Source organism: Arvicanthis niloticus, chromosome 22 (genome assembly GCF_011762505.2).
Source record: "Arvicanthis niloticus isolate mArvNil1 chromosome 22, mArvNil1.pat.X, whole genome shotgun sequence".
NCBI lineage: Eukaryota > Metazoa > Chordata > Mammalia > Rodentia > Muridae > Arvicanthis > Arvicanthis niloticus.
This window is the reverse complement of record NC_133429.1, coordinates 30,948,234-30,966,263: the sequence shown is the minus strand read 5'-3', so window position 1 is coordinate 30,966,263 and position 18,030 is coordinate 30,948,234. Positions and strand designations below refer to the sequence as shown.

At 38.9% G+C, this 18,030-nt stretch overlaps 1 protein-coding gene across 12 annotated transcripts in view; it reads left to right on the top strand.

The window, feature by feature from the left end:
• Positions 1-18,030, top strand: part of Syt1 (synaptotagmin 1) — a 509,196-nt gene that overhangs the window by 366,858 nt on the left and 124,308 nt on the right. For 9 of the 12 annotated variants that reach the window (XM_076920174.1, XM_076920168.1, XM_076920170.1 and 6 more), the window contains 4 exons: positions 1,273-1,457; positions 7,105-7,227; positions 12,011-12,178; positions 15,410-15,577. In XM_076920174.1, the coding sequence (XP_076776289.1) occupies positions 1,273-1,457; positions 7,105-7,227; positions 12,011-12,178; positions 15,410-15,577 (644 nt within the window). The remainder of the gene's footprint in view (positions 1-1,272; positions 1,458-7,104; positions 7,228-12,010; positions 12,179-15,409; positions 15,578-18,030) is intronic. The other 3 variants (XM_076920178.1, XM_076920176.1, XM_076920177.1) reach the window with 1 other exon arrangement.

Sequence of the window (18,030 nt, the reverse complement as noted above, 5' to 3'; positions counted from 1 at the left end):
TTTTCTTACTATTTCAGTGCCCAATGTCTTTTTCTTATTACAACAGACAAATCTAATTACTTCTGATGAATCTGAAGAGCTGTGATTTGAATCATGAATAATTCCATTCCAGTCAAAGTTAAATCTCCAATGTTCCCGTGGAACTTAGCCTTTTATAAGTACATTGTATATAGATGCTACATAAGGAGGTATTTTAGCTCCTAGCAGTTGGACAACTATAATAGAAAACTCTGTGTGTGTGTGTGTGTGTGTGTGTGTGTGTGTGTGTGTGTGTGTGTGTGTGATCTACTTTGTTATGTTAAACAGAGCCTATAAATCTACCTCCTCTATTACCCAAAACTCATCACTTCCTCCTCGCCATCCTGTGTGTTCCCACTGAGCTCTGCTTCAGGGTGTCTATCTTTCTTTTGATATCTCTCTTCATAAGTCTTCTGTCTCTTAAAGATTCTTGACGCCACTCAATCCTATGCCTTGAATATAAAAAGAAAACATGAAAGCTACCAGTTCCTGCTATGTGCTGGATGCCATTCTAAGGTGGTTTTTTTTTTTTTTTTTCCAGTCTATTAATTTTAATCGGCCACTATATTTTTCACTTGATAGAGAAGAAAACAGAAATAACCACTAAGCAATCAGGGAGTAGGCACACAGCCTCTGCCAGGTCAAGCCCTATACATCTCTCCATGAGCTCTTCTCAAGGCACCGAGGACTTATTCCTTGCCTTCAACCTGGTTATAATTTTTTACATTTGGTTTTCTATTTGCGTGATTAATATCTGCATATCCTGCCATGCCAGAACATATTAACAAATATAATGTGATCAATAAGGAATAATTCCAGTTACCATTAGTTAAGCATTCCTGCCATCTTAATACTTCTTGTAAGATTCAGTAAGCTACGTGCCAGTTTTACCCCTACTGACTAGATGAGGAGGCTGAGGCAGAGAGGGGATTTGTACAAGATGGCAGAGCTGATATACGATGAAACCCGTGTTCAGACTCAGAAAAGTGCCTGGAAAGCTATGCTCTGCATAATGAAGAGTTAATGGGAAATTAGCTTGGGGGCTATGGGAAAGGTGATATGCAATATATGTGGAGGTAGAGAAAGAGTCCAGGCCAGGCCACAGCGCCGATAAAGCCCTACAGAACAGTACCACTGGAGCAAAACAAGCGCTGGGGAAGTTCAGCCGCAGGTGTGGATGTCTTCACTGCGGTTGGTTAACTGGTTCCATTGCTGATGTTCCATTTCTGTCCCCCGCCCCACTCTCTCTTCCAGTGCCACCGTGGGCCTTAATTGCTATAGCCATAGTCGCGGTCCTTCTAGTCGTGACCTGCTGCTTCTGTGTCTGTAAGAAATGTTTGTTCAAAAAGAAAAACAAGAAGAAGGGAAAGGAAAAGGGAGGAAAGAACGCCATTAACATGAAAGACGTGAAGGACTTAGGGAAGACCATGAAGGATCAGGTAACGCACTCGCCCCCTCCTACCTATTCACAGACGCCCCCAAGAATTCACTGGTGGGGCTGTGCTCTTCTCTGCAGATGCTTATAGACATGGACAACTTGGGGCTACTGTTGTTTTTGTACGAGATGCTTGGCGGTCCTTTCAGGTATGACCCGGTCTCCCAAAGTGTAGTGGAGACAAGCATGGTGATAGTTTATTCTCCTGATGACACACATACACCAGGAGAGGCCTCCACACCAGGTGTGACTTCACAGGCCTGGCATAATAAAATGATTCCTGAACATTTTTATTCCATCTCGCCAGCAAATCCTAATTGTTTGGAATTTTTAAGAAAGGTAATACAAGATAGCTGAGTGCTTTCTCCTCTTGGACAGGGGCTCTTTCTGCCTCATGCTCTGCTCTTAGTCTCTGTGAAAGCTCTTCATCCTACTTGGTAAATGCCAACCCTGCTATGCACCCCGCTAGCTCAGCCGTCAGCTGCCAGAAACAATAAGTTACATGTGGTGAGGGGAGATAGGGTCCAGTCCTAAAGAACAAGACTGAGTTGAAAGGCAAAATTATATTTCCTCAATTAGTGATCACAATTAGAACCCTAGCTCTATTCTTGAGCTGTCTTCTCATGCATAGAGAAGATGTTTGGTTTTCCTGGCATTGCCACCTATTTTTAACTAAGTTAACTGGACAACTTAGTTAAGGTCAAGATGAGTAAAAAGTATTAAGTACCTCTTCATTTTTGAAATAATGCTTACGTTGTTTCTAAAGAAAATTTAATTCATATGAGAGTATAAAGATTTTTTTTCATAGAAATATTTGGAAATATTTTTTACTAGATCATTTAAAAGCTCTATTAATGCCCAAATAGTAACGTGTGCAGGCAGTTTTTCTGATTTTTTTATGGTACTACTATTAGCTGAATCATTAACACATGCATCTAAGAACAATTTAACCAAGGCTTTTAAAAGGGCCTCATAGCACACATGTAGAGCACCCTGGGTTTCCACACATGGACCCTCATATTCTAACCGTCCTTCCCAGTGTGAGTGTTCAACTCCTTCTCACAGACCCTGCAGTGTCTATGGACAGAAATTTCCTAGGGGCCCAGGTCCCATCCCCTGCAGTCCAGCTTGGTTTCCGAGCTAAAGAATGGATGTGCAGTCTCTTCTCCTGCTCAGAGAACTTTGGCCTGACCTCAGGGTAACAAACATTCAATTTCTCCAGCAGTTTCTCATCAGTCACGGAAGCTCATGTACAACTACAGATAACTAAGAAGGATTTTCCTCTTCATTTAATTCGTTAAGAAGATACTCAAATTTTGGCTGATAGCAAGTAGGGTTTAATACTGATGCTTCTTTTTTTAAATTCGTTTAGTTTTTTTAAGTCTGGGTCATAGATTTTTTTTAAACATTGTATTATTAAGTATAGAAATAATATACCTTGGTGAATATGGGCTTTAAAAGGATATTATTTTAGCAATATCTTTGAAAACAAAATCTTGAATACACAGTGCTATTATTTTCATACTTATTATAAAATTCAATTGTGATTTTCATGTGTCCTGGAATGAACATTTAAAAGCATTGGTTATTTTTTTAAGTGGTAATTGTTAACATTTCGTTCTAGGGTAAGAATGTTATATTTTCATTTGTGGATTTGTTTTGTATGATGTAATACTACAATTGATGGCAAAATGCTATTATCCCCAGTACACCATGGATAAATGACCAGGATCTCACATGTAGACTTGGTGGTGATCTCCCATCTATCCTGTTCCTTTGGATGGTTTGGGGCAGAGGAATATGACTCAAATCGTGAACTAGTAGAAAAAAATCAGTGAGAGTTTATAATAACTTACTTGATATAGCAAAGTATCTAGAATTTCAACCACTTTTGGTTTTAATTACTTTAAGTCAACAATGTTGCATGCTCAGAGCTTTTAGCTAGGTATAATTTTCTTAATCTTGAATGTATAGAATAAAATATAATTAGAACAAGTGACATTGTCATGTCCCGTGATAATTGTGTAACAATGGTGTATGTTTCTACCAATCCTTACAAAAATAGCTAATAGCTTTTGAATATGAAGGCTAAAGATGGAAAAGAAAACTTAGAAGAATGACCTGTCACATTGTGTCCCAGAATCCTCCAGATTATACAGATTAAATTCATTTTTAAACACTGTGTTTTTGAAATAGGGAAGGGAAGTAAGGACAGTATACAGTCCTCTCATTTAAAGACAGGACAGATAAAAACAATTTTTAGATGTGACTCCTGAGGCTGTATAGGCCTGAGGGCAATCAATAAGTTTTTATTCCTTCAATACATTCCCAACTCCCAAAAATTCAAATTTCAACACTCATGGCTATGTACTTCTATTAAGATTTCATAACCAATAAATAATATTTTTTAAAAATTCAGCAATGACTGCAAAAGTAAACTCTAGATATACTATATTTATGTTCCAAAAATTTCATGTATTGGAGTTTCTTATAATATCTTGAATCTTGAAATGACTAGCCATGAAGGGGAGATAAAAGCAACTTGTAGAATAAGAAGCTTAGACGGGTCATTTCTCCATGGTTTTCACTGATGTGCGTGGATATTTTAATTTTTATTTCTTCCTTCTATGTCCTCCTTATCTGTGTTGTGTCTCATGACTGTTCTGGATTGTCCCTTGCGGTAGGTTTCTTCTGCTACTAGATATCCCCAATCAATGCTGGTGGCTGGGCTCCACAGCTGGTGGCTTACCATTCTGACATCTAAAGGCTGAACTCAACTGATCTTCAATGATGACATGTTTCATTTTAAACATGGCTAAACATGGGCTAAACAGAACAGGATTGGAATGTTTTACACTGATAGATAGGAAAGAAAATGCAGTCCCTCACGGCACCTTTTAATATGCCTTACCAAATCCTGTCTGAACAGTGTAACTTAGAATGAGCAAATGCTTTTACTGATGACTGTAGACTAGGTAAATATTGAACACCAAAGCAAACCACAGGCATGCCCCCTCTAAGCCTGGGAACTTTATAAAAACCCTGATGTTCTCAACAAAGCTTTCATGTTACAGTCTGCCTGACTTCAGAGCTGCTGGGCTTACAAGCTTTTTCATCTCAGGTGGTGTTTGTTTGTTTGTTTGTTTGTTTTTCCCTATGGAGGGAAAAATATTGCTCTTGAGATATTATAATACTACTGATTTAATAGGTCTGAATTTGATGAAATGTACAGTGTACATTTAGATGAAGCTCGACCTCTGAGACAGGAATAAACTTCACTTTGGTGATGCACAGGAGCACTGAAAAATTATCAAAAATTTAGCCCCATTTAATGAAAAATAGTTACAGAGATGGTCCTGCACTTTCTATTCTGGTAAAAAAAAAAAAAAAAAAAAAAAAACCACTTAGGGAAAAGGAGATTTAATATCTCAGTTATTTCCAATTACATTGGGCTGAAACATGATATATAAATTGTCAGTTCTGAAAAGGGACTTTTCAAAAAGTATTTAAATTCATGATTTTTTTGAGACAATGGGGTGATGTGTAGGTATTTTCAGTCAGTGGAAATTTAGGAATACATTAATTACATTAAATACATTTAGGAAATTTCTATTTAAAAAAAAAAATCAAACTATTAAAAGGAGGTGAACTACCTACACCATAATTTCTTTATACATACCCTCTAGGGCAGTGCTAAAAACTATACTAGGGTTCTCAGAGACAAATGGAGGCCATTACCTAAAGTGTTCTAGTCATCCGCCATCTTAATGCAGTTTATCAATAACTGTGCTGCTTCCTGCTTTGACCCTTAGCAAAATTACTTTAATACTCAAGGAAGTGCCCAAGTATAAATCGATCTTTCCAAAGTAAATGGTACAAAGCTAGCCACATTTGAAAATGGTAATTTTAAATTTTTTCAGACTCGCTGTTGACTCCTGAGATGTGTCAAAAGGCACAAAGGATGACACACTCGTAATGACAGCTCAACTCTGTTCAGATGTTCTTCTAAGCAGAGAGCAGAACTAATGAGCTCTGTCAGTCGCGCTACTGATGGATTTGGGGATCATTGTGGGGTTAGCTGTGAGGAGGAGCCAGACTGCAAGACAGAGGTGGTTATTTCAAGCACCATGAGTGCTTACTGTGCAAATGATGAGGGAGTGGAGAGGCTCCACTGAGAATAACGACAGCAGAGGAAACATCCATGTAGACAGACAGACAGGAACACCAAGATAGCGAACCAGAGTCCGATGGCCCTGGGGCCTTTACAGCCTGGCTAAACCTCGCATATTTGAGTTCTGTAAGAATTCTCGAAGATCAGCTCGAGAGCTGACGAAAGTTAGACAATAGTAGAGACTCTTTAACCTTATCAGAAATATAGTGCGGTCCACTGCTTGTCTGCTTTATTTCGAGATCTGTGAGATTCTGGAGCAGCAGGAACACAGCAAATATGTGACGGCTAGTTGGAAACAGATAACATTTGCGCCATTAAAAAAAAAAAATGAGCACGCAGAATGTACAGGCAGCAACCAGAACAAAATATGTGAGTGGCTAGTATAGATACTTTTAAAGTTTTCAAACATACTAGAGAACAAGGAAATGAAATTTTTCATAGTTTTCAATTGTAAAGAATGACCGTGCATACAGGATAAATTTATCTGTTCATCCCCATGAAGAACTCTTCCAATAGCATAAACCTTTGTAGTAGAAAATATCCAGCACAGTTTTTCCACATTAGGAAAATGTTATAGACTTTTGATTTTTGAAATACAGAATTGTATGTATTGTGTGACATAATGACCTTTCAAATAACTTTATTTTACATTCTACCTTTTCGATTGAAGGATATTTAATTGTTTAGGCTAAGTTATCTAAGTCTAGCCCTATGGCCCTTGTTCTTCAATGCAAAATGAATTTTATACCCATATGAGGTTTTCCAAAATGACAAGCATGACTCTTTTATCTTTGATATTAAATAAACTCAAATCAGTTTAGTTCAGCCTCGCTTTCTGATGAGCAGTTATGAAAATGAAGTGGTAAAGTTCAGCTGGAAATGGACTGAACTTCTCTCTACTCAGCATTTGCTGCCGGCATGTTTCCTCCTTGTATCTTAAATCTTACGATCACAGATGTGAAAACGCAAAGGATTTACATCTCCCGAGGGGTCACTCCGCCATCTTTGACAGAAGCGATAAGGCAGCAGAAGGCCATGCATTCCATGTGACTCTCTCCACTGCATGTTCCAATGATGTTTTACATGATGCTGAACACCACTGCAGCTACGAGAATGTGAAACCCAGCCTGGATACAAGCATGTTCATCATACTAGGGGAAAAAAAAAAAAGAGGCAGTGTAATCCAGACAAGATAATACTGAGTTGACATTTTTCTTGCAACAATTTCATATTTTTGCTTGCTATACTGTAAGGGGGCTTCTTCCATTGCTTCCATGATGCTTGCTGACTGGGGGGGAAAGGTTCATGCACAAGTAAAATTAAAAAACACGTGTGCGTGAGCAGCCAATGAGAATGTATCAGGCAAATAGACATCCAGCATCTTAGTGCTTGCTTCGAACAGCTTGGAGGTCTGACTATGTGGCTAGTTTAATTTGGACTTTGGTGAAAATTTGTTGGGATTTCTTTTTTCTCCTCATAGGCCCTTAAGGATGATGATGCTGAAACCGGACTGACTGATGGAGAAGAAAAGGAAGAGCCCAAGGAAGAGGAGAAACTGGGAAAGCTCCAATATTCACTGGACTATGACTTCCAGAATAACCAGGTCTGAGGGGGACGCATCTAATTCCATTACATTTTCTGACATTACCAAGTAGGAATTGAAGCAAGATACTCCTTAAAACATTTCGTTTGCTGTGAGCGGAAAATGCAATTATCAAAGCTATTGATGAAATCATTTCTAAGTACAGGCAGTCCCCTAGCTGCTAATTTAACTTCTGGTAATTAGAATTCACAGTATTCGGCCGATTACATCTACTCATGGCACTGACAGGAGGCAGGCAGAATACAAATTAACTCCAAGCCATCAGTTGATGCTTAGAGCTCGCCGCCAGTCCAGTCGCTCTTGGTCCCGCAGTGGGAATAGGAATAACCTCCCTTGAACTGTATAGATTTTGACTCCAAACCACACCAGCTGCCACCCAAGCCCACATTTAGAAAAATAAGTTTGAAAAGCCATAAAATAACTAAAAGCTGGCCAATGCTCTGTGGCTTTATTTATTTATTCACTTTACAACACAGTATCAGCCCTTCCTCTCTTCCTAGCACTTCCTTACACAAGTCCTCCCTCCATTTCCTTTAGAAAGGGATGTTCCCCTCTGGGTGTCAACCCCCCACAAACACTCCTACCCCTACAACCCACACCTCTCCCATCCCGCACATCAAGTTGCTACAGGACTAGGCACATCCTCTCCCATTGAGGCCAGGCAAAGCTGTCCATTTAGAGATGCAGGATCCACAAGCAGGCAGGTAGGGAGTAGGCTCAGGGACAGCCTCTGTCCAGTTGTTCAAGGGCCCCTTATGAAGACAAAGCTGTTCACCTGCTACATATACGCAGGGGGCCTAGGTTAGAGCCGTGCTTGCTCTGTGGTGATTCAATGTCTGGGAGCCCCCAAGAGTCCAGGTTAGCTGACTCCGTTGGTCTTCCTGTAGAATGCATGTCCTCTTCCAGTCCCCCAGTCCTTTTCCCATTTCTTCCATAAGACTCTTTGAGCTCCATCTACTGCTTGGTGTGTATCTATCTGCATCTCTTTGCACTGGCTGTTGGGGCTCAATGGCTTTTAAAGGCAAAAATACCTTATATATAACACCATGAGTCTAGGTGAGACTCTGACAGTGAAAAGATAGCAAGGTTTTGAAAGCAGAGAGATGAGAAGCTTGATTCTGAGAGCCCAAGGAGGCTGCCCGGAAGTGACAAGACTAAAGGCTGTAAAACAGCTATCCGTGCTTCTGTTTCTCAAAATGGATTGAAGTTCTGTAAGATCAGTGACAGCAGCCACTTTTCACTGAATAGCTATTATCTGGGTAGCTCCAAACGTGGAAAATGCCTTTGAAAACACTTCTAGATCTAAAGGGTTCTAAGACCCACAATATTAATGACTATCGCTTTACTTTCTGAATTTCGAGAAAAGTACATAAGATGTGTAAGGTCATGATGTATGTAGCCCTGGCTCTGCCAGGGAGTCCAGATCGCTCCCACTCATTTTGTACCCCTCCTCCTTTGCTGGGTGTCTTAGGGTTTTACTGCTGTGAGCAGACACAATGACAAAGGCAACTTTTATAAGGACAACATTTAATTGGAGCTGGCTTACAGATTCAGTCCATTATCATCAAGGTAGGAGCATGGCAACATCCAAGCAGGCATGGCTCAAGAGGACTGAGTGTTCAACATCTTGTTCCAAAGGCAAACAGGATAAGACTGGTTTCTAGGTAGCTAGAATGAGCGTCTTAAGCCCACGCCTACTAATAGTGCCACTCCCTGGGCCAATCGAATTCAAACCACCACATACTACTTCCTGGTACCTATAGCCTCAAACACATGGGGGCCATACCTAGCCATAGCATAATAAAAAATACGTTTAGTCCAACTTCCAAAGTGCCCAGAGTCTATAGCAATCTCAACAATGTTAAAAGTTCAAACTATCCTTTGAGAGTCACCTATAGGAGCCTGCCAACTGCTCCAAACAACATCTCTATCTGGTACTCAAGTACCATTGGGTCCGCTGGATTGTAGTTTATTCCAGATGTAGTCAAATTGAGGACCAAAAATAGCCATCTTGGTGAGGAGGGTTGGTAGCTCAGTACAAGTACTGGAATACTACTAATAACCTGTTTAAAGAACCATGAGCGATAAGAGAATCAAACATTGACACTCCGCTTTGATAGCTAATGTCCAAAGTCAGAATTGGAAGCATCTGCAGTCATTCTGAATTGTATTTGGGAACTAACAGTTCAAGTCTTTGAAGCCTCAGAGCCCTCCCCTTGAAGGATGACTTAGACTTAAAAATATTTTTAATTGACCTGTTTCATTATAGCTCTAGCTAGTTATTTCATGGTATATTCTAGCTACCTATGCAGTGCTTTTAAATATAGTATATAAGTATGTATTTATATAGGATCATAGGTAAGCCATTTATATCTTATAATTGCTCAAATATATTTCAGGTCATTTCTACTACTTCTGTCAAAATGTGAGCATTAAGATTTAGTTGGAAACAGAGTAATCTATTATTGATATATTCCAAGAAAGGCAAAGATTATTTTACATTACATTCCCAGGGAGGTGTCCAGGTTTTAAACATGTATTTATACTTATATTTACAATTATATATCTAATTTTTTTCTCCATTCATATTGCCCAGTAGAAATCTAGTAGCATCTCATACTGCTAAATGTTATTTTGAAACTTCTAAATATTTTGTATGTGTGTGCACTGGTGTGTACAGTGTGGCCATGGAAGTCAGAAAGTGTTGGTTCCCTGAAACTGGAGTTAGACATAGTTGTAAGCTGCCATGTGGGTGCTAGGAATCAAACCTCAGTCCTCTAGAGATGCACCAAGTACCATCTCTTCAGCCTAATAGTAAAAATAGAATTGATTCTGTTATACTCAAAAAAATAATGTGTATATTTATTACTCTGTTTTCAGCAAACATTAAGTCCAAAATATGTGTTTGTTTTGTTATGATGGTCTAGAAGATTATATTGATAAAAGTTTATAAATATCATGCATTGATTTTAATTCCAACTGTTCTTAGCAAGTTTTAGTCATTGCATGTTTCCTATGAGTCAGGGAAGGTTAAGTCTGAGGAATCTTTTAAACAAAGCTGTAGCCAAATATGAGTATTTGTCTACCAAACCCAAAAAGTGATCTTAAAATGCTTGAATTAAGAAGCTTTTGGGAAATGTATAAGTGCAAAAAGGAAAAGGGGGCATGGGACAGGGGTTTTCTAAGGGGGTGAGGGGAATGGGGAAAAGGGATGGCATCTGAGGTGTAAATAAAATATTCAATAAAAAAAAGAAAAAAGAAAAAAAAGCTTTTGGGGTGGGAAAATGGAACATGTCTCTCTTAGACAGAAGTCAAAAGGACATTGGAAGACATCATTCCATTCTCTAATGACAAAATATCTAAGTCTCTAAACTACAGTTATCTCAGTAAGAATGAGAAAATAGAATATTACATTGCCACACAAAGGCAAATGCCAAATGGAGGTATAACAAACCAAGAGACAGTGAGCTTTACTAATCATGTGTTTGTAATCTAGAACCTCCTTCAGCCACTCCTGGACCATGTGTTTCTGTTTGTGGACCTACCTCCCAGCATCCACTGCTACTCCTAAAAGACAGTGCCACAAACTAGATAAGGCAGCTTTGAAGTGGAAACAGCATATTCCTTCAGGGTAGAATCTAAGTTAGAAATTGACTGAGCCAACCAGCCAAAATGTACTGAGGATGCACTGGATCTCTTTACAGAAAATGTGTGTGTGTGTGTGTGTGTGTGTGTGTGTTTTCTTATCCACTCCATTGGCTATAAAGTCAGATTCACATGTTCAGGATTTGTAGAGTGTAAAACTGTGGAGTGTCTGGATTACCTCGGTATCTAAACAAGTTGGTAGATCCAGAATCTACAATAACAGGATTTCATTTTTTCATTTGCAAATATATTAAAAAGATGGTCTGGTGGGGCTCATGCTTGGAATCTGAGTACTAGAAAGACTGAGGCAGGTGATTTGCCACAACTTTGTGAGATTTTATCTTTTAAAAATGCCACATTATTTTAATATTCACGGTGAAAATAAAAATTTTATTTGTGGAAAAAAATACATTACAGATAAAATTGCTATATTAGGAAAAATCAAAAACAGTTATTTACCATGAATATTCAAGTCTGTAATTCTCCTTTTGGAAAACTTGGATTATATATTTTGTTCCACATCCTACATTTAAATGCAAGCTTTCTTAGGTAATTTATTCAATCATAAGCTAAGCTTTAAAAAAAAAAAAGTAGATAACACACGAGGATAGGTCAAGCTGGAAAGAAGTGTGAAGCTCTCAATTTTTATTTCAAAATACTAGTCAGTGACTAAGAAATTTCCATTTCGCTGCTCTGCGATTTCAGAGAGAATAATAATAATAATAAAAATCCCTGCTTTGCAATTGCAGGCTAGTGGTTGTTTAACGATTTATTTCCACTTATAAAGCACAAGCTGGAAGGAAAAAACAATGCACAAGAGCTTTTAGCAACTGGGAAGTTATTTGATGGCAACCCTTCTGCAAATATGAATTCCACATTTAACTGTAATCAGCAACCTTTTAAAAGCCTCTTTTGTACTTGAAACTAGGCTTCCTAGAGCCTGCATCTGTCATAATTTGGTGTCTAATGTTTAAAGAGCTCACTGCATGTGCCCTCTCTATTCAGCAGATGCATGAGAATAAAAGTTTACTAAAAGCAGAGGGAACGGGGGACATCACAGTGTGCGACACTGTGAACCAATCAATCCCTCTCCAAGTGCTCACCCTTTGTGTTGCTTGTTGGCTGTTGTTCATTTCAGCTGTTGGTGGGAATCATCCAGGCTGCTGAACTGCCCGCCCTGGACATGGGAGGGACGTCTGATCCATACGTCAAAGTCTTCCTGCTGCCGGACAAAAAGAAGAAGTTTGAGACAAAAGTCCACCGGAAAACCCTCAATCCAGTCTTCAATGAACAATTTACTTTCAAGGTAGAGTTTTGGACTCATAACTGTCCCCCTATGGTTTCAGATTAAATACGAGTTGTATCCTGATATGCATAAAAGCTCACACAACAATAGTTACTCTAGGACCCCCTCACGGTTACATTCAGAATATTTTACGCTTTAACTTTCAGTCTAGTGAAGATTCTGTGATGCAGGTTTGGGCTGTGTCATTTCAGAGTAGGATGTAGACCTTCCCATATCAGCATCACTCCTAAGAACCCAAGGTCTACTCCATGTGTGCCTATGGACTCGGCCACAACACCCCATTACCTCCAAAAATAAGGCCCATGTGTTAACTTTCCAGAATTCCAAAGTCTCTGAAAACTCGGCCACACCTGTAAGGCCTGTTGCAGTCAGAATAGAGGAAGATGTTCTCCATTGATCACCTTACCAATGCAGGGAAATTTGAACATGCTGAAGCCTTCCCTCCGAGCAATAAAAAGGTTATGGGATTCTCCAGCATCAATCCTTTTCTCTAGGCTCTTCTCTGATGCTCTTCATCATGTTGAGACACATCAGTTGACAAACAATAACCAAGAGACATTCTGACCATAGGACCACTCATCAAAGTGACATGCCCCGCGAGCCGCAAGGCACCCTGTAACTCTTCACTGGGAATCCTTCATCAAAATGGCGCTTCTGGTGAAGATGCGGAATTGTTTTAAAATGTTTTCCTTAGAACAATACACTTCTGGAAAATGAAATTTCTGTGAATATGCCAGCAGGCGGATTCAAAATTACCCCGTCCACCAGCCAGGTTTAGCAATAACGTGAGCCTCGTGTTGGCAAACATTCTGGTGGGAAAACAAAATGGGGGCATGAGTCACCTCTTCAAACCTTGTTTGCAGTTTAGTGAAAGAGCAGCAGTTTTCCTATTCTTTAAAGGTTTTGAGTTTTAAAGATGTAATCCCTTAGTTTTTCTTTCCATGGGCCATGAAAATAGCAATAATGAGAGTCTGAAAATCCCTGCCTTCAAAACAAGTCATTATAGAACCTAGACCAAAAGTGTTAAATATTAATTACTTAAAAATCTTGTAGCTAGTAGTCAATAACATTTTATTTGGCTATATATACTTCCAAATGGAGTTTAATAGACTCAAATTATTTTAAGGAATTTTGAAATAATTTTATAGTGCCCCACTCTATTACTTGCATATTAATTCTTTCAAAGCAGCAAGAGTGCGATGGCGCACGGCTTCGGTGCCCGCCACCAGGAAGCGGAACGGTGCCTGACTTTCCGAGTTTGAATCCCGCTACGGTTTCCCCGTGTGACTCTCAGCGAGTCTCATGGGAAAAAAAAATTCTTTTGAAGCATATTGATGCTAATATTTTACTTAGTCATGTCTATGACTACAAGAACTATTTTTAAATTTTACTCATCTATAAATTTTTTATAATTTCTACATTATTGTATTTCAGGAAAGTAGATCAGGCTGTAAATATGAAGAAATATGTTGATTTCCACAGTAGACACTGTAAACTGTATCTTGAAATCCCAGACAGACTTGCAGTATAGGAGTAGAAGCTTGTAGAGGAATTAAATGTACTTAAAATGTTCAACATGCCCCAAAATAGATTCATCTTCTCTCTACTAAAATAAATTCCTATTTGGAGGGTGTGTTAATAATAAATGGGTAGAGGTGCCTACTGTGGACTAGTTGTTTAAAATATACTCGCTCATTCTCAAAATGGCTCCACAGAGTGCAGACTCCTTTGCTGCAGTCTGATGCATGAAGAAGCCGAGTTTGTTTGTGTGCCCCAGGTCCAGGTCTACCTGACCCAAAGCACGGCCATCGTGGAGTCTGTTCAGCACGATCAAATATCCAAGAAATACAATTTAAAATTTTAAGGGATTCCATATTACCACTCTAAAATTTGTGGATTTTATTGAAATTCAGATCTTTTCAAGCTTATTTTAGATTCTTCCAAAAATAGAAAAATATTATAATCAGTTTTCATTCACGGGATTTTAGAAAAATAACCTGGTTCTGATCAGAATTCATAACTGACAAAATTCATAACTACTCTTTAGAAAGCTCACATTTCTTGTACATAAATGGTCAGTTAGACTTTCATCTTTTTTCCTTCTTAATAAGTTCATTGAGAAGTGTTTGCTGGGACATACAGCATATATACTGATAAAATATTACACATGTAAAAAACTGATCAAGTATATATACAAATCTAAACAATCCTTGGATGAGACATTTCTACCCACTTACTAACGTGTAGCTTAGTTGGTATGCACGGCTTTCCCTGGATTTTAAAAAATGTCACTAATAAACTCTCCAAACCGTAGCATCTGTCCCAAACGGGTTGGAACAGCTGGAGAATTCACTCCTCCTTGGCCTTTTGCTACTATTCATGCTAACGAGTATCACACTTACAAATGAACTTCCAGAGCCGTATGATAATGAATCTGTGATATTCAAAACATCAATTTTCCAGTCAGCTCATGTCAATCACTAAATTATTTTAGAAAGTATGAGACGCACCTTGTGAATTTCATTTAGATCCTTTTAGACCACTAGCAGAGCTTCTGAACAAATCACCCCTTCATTCAACTATGGTCTAGACCAGTGGTTCTCAACCCTCCTAATGCTGCCCCCCTTTAATACAGTCCCTCATGTTGTGGTGACCCCCCAGTCATAAAATTATCTTTGTTGATACTTCATAACTGTAATGTTGCTACTATTATAAATGATAATGTAAATATCTGTGTTTTCTGATGGTCTCAGACAATGCCTATAAAAGAGTCCTTTAACATCCTCCCAAGAGGCTGTAACCAACGGGTCTAGATGGTTTGAAAAAGTGGTATCCATTAAACTATGATGTCCAAATGACTTGACACTGTGGAAACCAGCTATACTCCAAGAATGGATATAACTAATAACTATTTTATTTTGCAAGAGATAGTTATATAGTCCAATGAAATTGACTTTCTTATTCTTTCATTGATTATGAAGTATTTATAGTGTAACTAACAGGAGGGTAATATCAACTGCTTTTAAGACATTGTAATAAAATGGTAAATCACTACAGGGATTTCCCATTTTTTTTCTCACAAACAGTTCAAGTTCAAGATATTGGTTAAATGACTCAATATAAAAGGAAAGACCCTCTTCTGTTTCTCCAATACACATATCAAAAGCTGTCTACAGGTAGTGGATCTCAAGCATCCTGTGACCGGATGTCTCCTCCCCTCCTTCCATGCAGGTGCCATACTCAGAATTAGGTGGGAAAACACTGGTGATGGCTGTGTATGATTTTGATCGCTTCTCCAAGCATGACATCATTGGAGAGTTCAAAGTCCCTATGAACACCGTGGATTTTGGCCATGTGACTGAGGAGTGGCGTGATCTCCAGAGCGCTGAGAAGGAAGAGGTAGGAAATCCGTCAGTATTTCTAACATGACAAGCTGTGTTCACTCACCTCTTGCTGTTCCTAAACTAAGCCATAGAGAGATGATCTTCCTGAAGGGTGACATGGACCTTTAAACTGAAACCTGCCAAAACAGACTCAGAGGGATCGTATGACACTGCAAAAAAATATATTCAGGACTTCTGGGTGGAATTTAAAAGAAAACAGAGATATAACATGCACTGGGCTGTATAAACAACCCCTTCCTTTAAAAGACAGTGAGCAATCATCTTGTATTGTCTGCGTGGGTTTCAGAACTATCACAGTGAAGTAAACGGGCGCTTTTCCCTTGATTATGTCTGCATATTGAGGTTTGTTGTTTCTCATGCAGACATCAAAGCATAATGGGTAAAGAAAAGAAACTATTACACACAAAAACTGATATTAAGTCCATTTTTTAAAGTGAGTCACATCTTCATAGTACTGTGCACACTGTTTTTCTCCTGGTTTTAATAGCCGAGTGTTTTTCTGTCATTTAAAAAGAGTTCAGTATCCATAGTGCATTCACACTCCATAGTAACCAGTTGTGTCGGCTTGTGCTATGCTAGCCTGGCATGGGCGTTTGTCTGTGTGAATGTCTCAGCAGGCTAATATTAGAAAAACAAACAGCCCTTAGCGTCTCTCAGTTCTAAACAAACTCCTTTCACAGCCCCTCTTTTGGATGCTGGCAATAATTTTCCAGGATCTCTATGTATAGTGACTCTGGGACCACATAGATCTCAGCCTGGTTCGTTACCATGAGAAGCTTTCCTGGCTACCTACACCTACAAGCTTCAGACCCCTAATAGACTATGAAAACTTTTACTATGTGTGGTGAGATTTATGCTTTAAAATTATTATTTTGTTCTATAAAAGAAAGCAAGATGATTTGTTAATCTCTGCTTTGTGAAAACAATATTAATCAAACATCACATTCTTTAATACTGAGATCAGAGATTGCCCTGCCATGAAAAAGCACCAATAGAAGAAGAATCCTGAAAAATACCAAATTTTTAACTTTAAGGGTTTTATATGTGATTCTTTCTTATGGGTAAGCTAATATTGATGCCAATTAAAGTACATATATCATGAGAAAGCCAATTATTCAATAATACTACTTTTATGCAACAAACTAGCGAGATGTTTCATGAGTTTTTGTATTTTGTTTGAATGTAACGCATATTTACTAACTGACCGGTAGTCATTAATTCACTTGCTTTCGGTTTGCTGACCCACTTATATCTGACAAGGCAAGGTTATGTCTCCTGGGCTCATGGCTCTAACTGCTTACCTATTACCAGGTTCATGGAATAGGATTCTACAATCACTGGGTACAGTGACTTTCTGAGAGGTGTTTTACTCGTATTTAGAGAAACTGCCTGGTAGTCTGCATTCTTTCAAAAATTCCTTGAGTAAATGCAGAGTTTTAAGACTTGGCAGTAAACTAGTAGGTTGGATCTAAGTAGACAAGGCTTTCCTTCCCTCCCTCTCGATGTTCCCGTCTTCCTTTGACTGTTTTCTTCTCGCATAACTTCTTTAATACATCTGTCACCCAAATCATGGAAAACAACTCATTCTGAAAATAGTAATTACCAGATTCCTGGAAATATGCTGCCGTGCTTTTTAGTGAAAATAACAGGTGTGTTTAACAGTCTCCAGTCGCCTCTTTCGCCACTTCCCAACCTGTCCTTGATATCACCAGCTACACTGGATTCTGGGGAAAGACTCACCTTAAAAGTCAACAATGCTTTATCATTCCAGTTCTAGCTAATCCATTTATTTAGCCCTGGTCACTCAAGTCCTTTCAAATTCATTGCTTTATTCTAAAGAATGGCCTAACTTTATAAAGACCAGAGACTGTAGAACTCACATAGATAGCGTCTGGCAGGCGGTGACTCTTTAGTAGAGGAGTGACTGGTTGCCCCTTTTCTTTTATAGCTGGTCTTCATTTCCCTCTTTTCACCTTCCTTCATCTCCACCAACTCAACTCTATCTTCTTACAACATTGCACTGCCCACAAGCCACTGGACACTTCTAATGCTAAACAATAAACCACTCCATTTAAACACTTGGAACACATCCCTCTTTGGTCTTCACTCTGGAAGAGTAACTGTGATCCAGTGGGGAGGTCATGTCCTCTATTGTGAAGTAAAAAAACTTGCTAAAACACTCCACGTACCTCTGCATGACTAGAGGCAGCAAGACACTTTCTCCTAGGAGAAGAAATAAGACCCAGTTACATTTCCTAGTTCAAGGCTTCCTTGTTCTCTGTGTTACAGGCAGTGCCATTTTTGCTACTGTTTATCAACTGCACAAAGTAATAATGGCGCAAATAAACTGGTGTCTTGGACGGACATTAGTTCTTATGACTTCAGAGAACTGTTTTCCCATGTGAGCTATTGCATCCTCAGACTTCATTTCACCTCTCAATGTTAAAT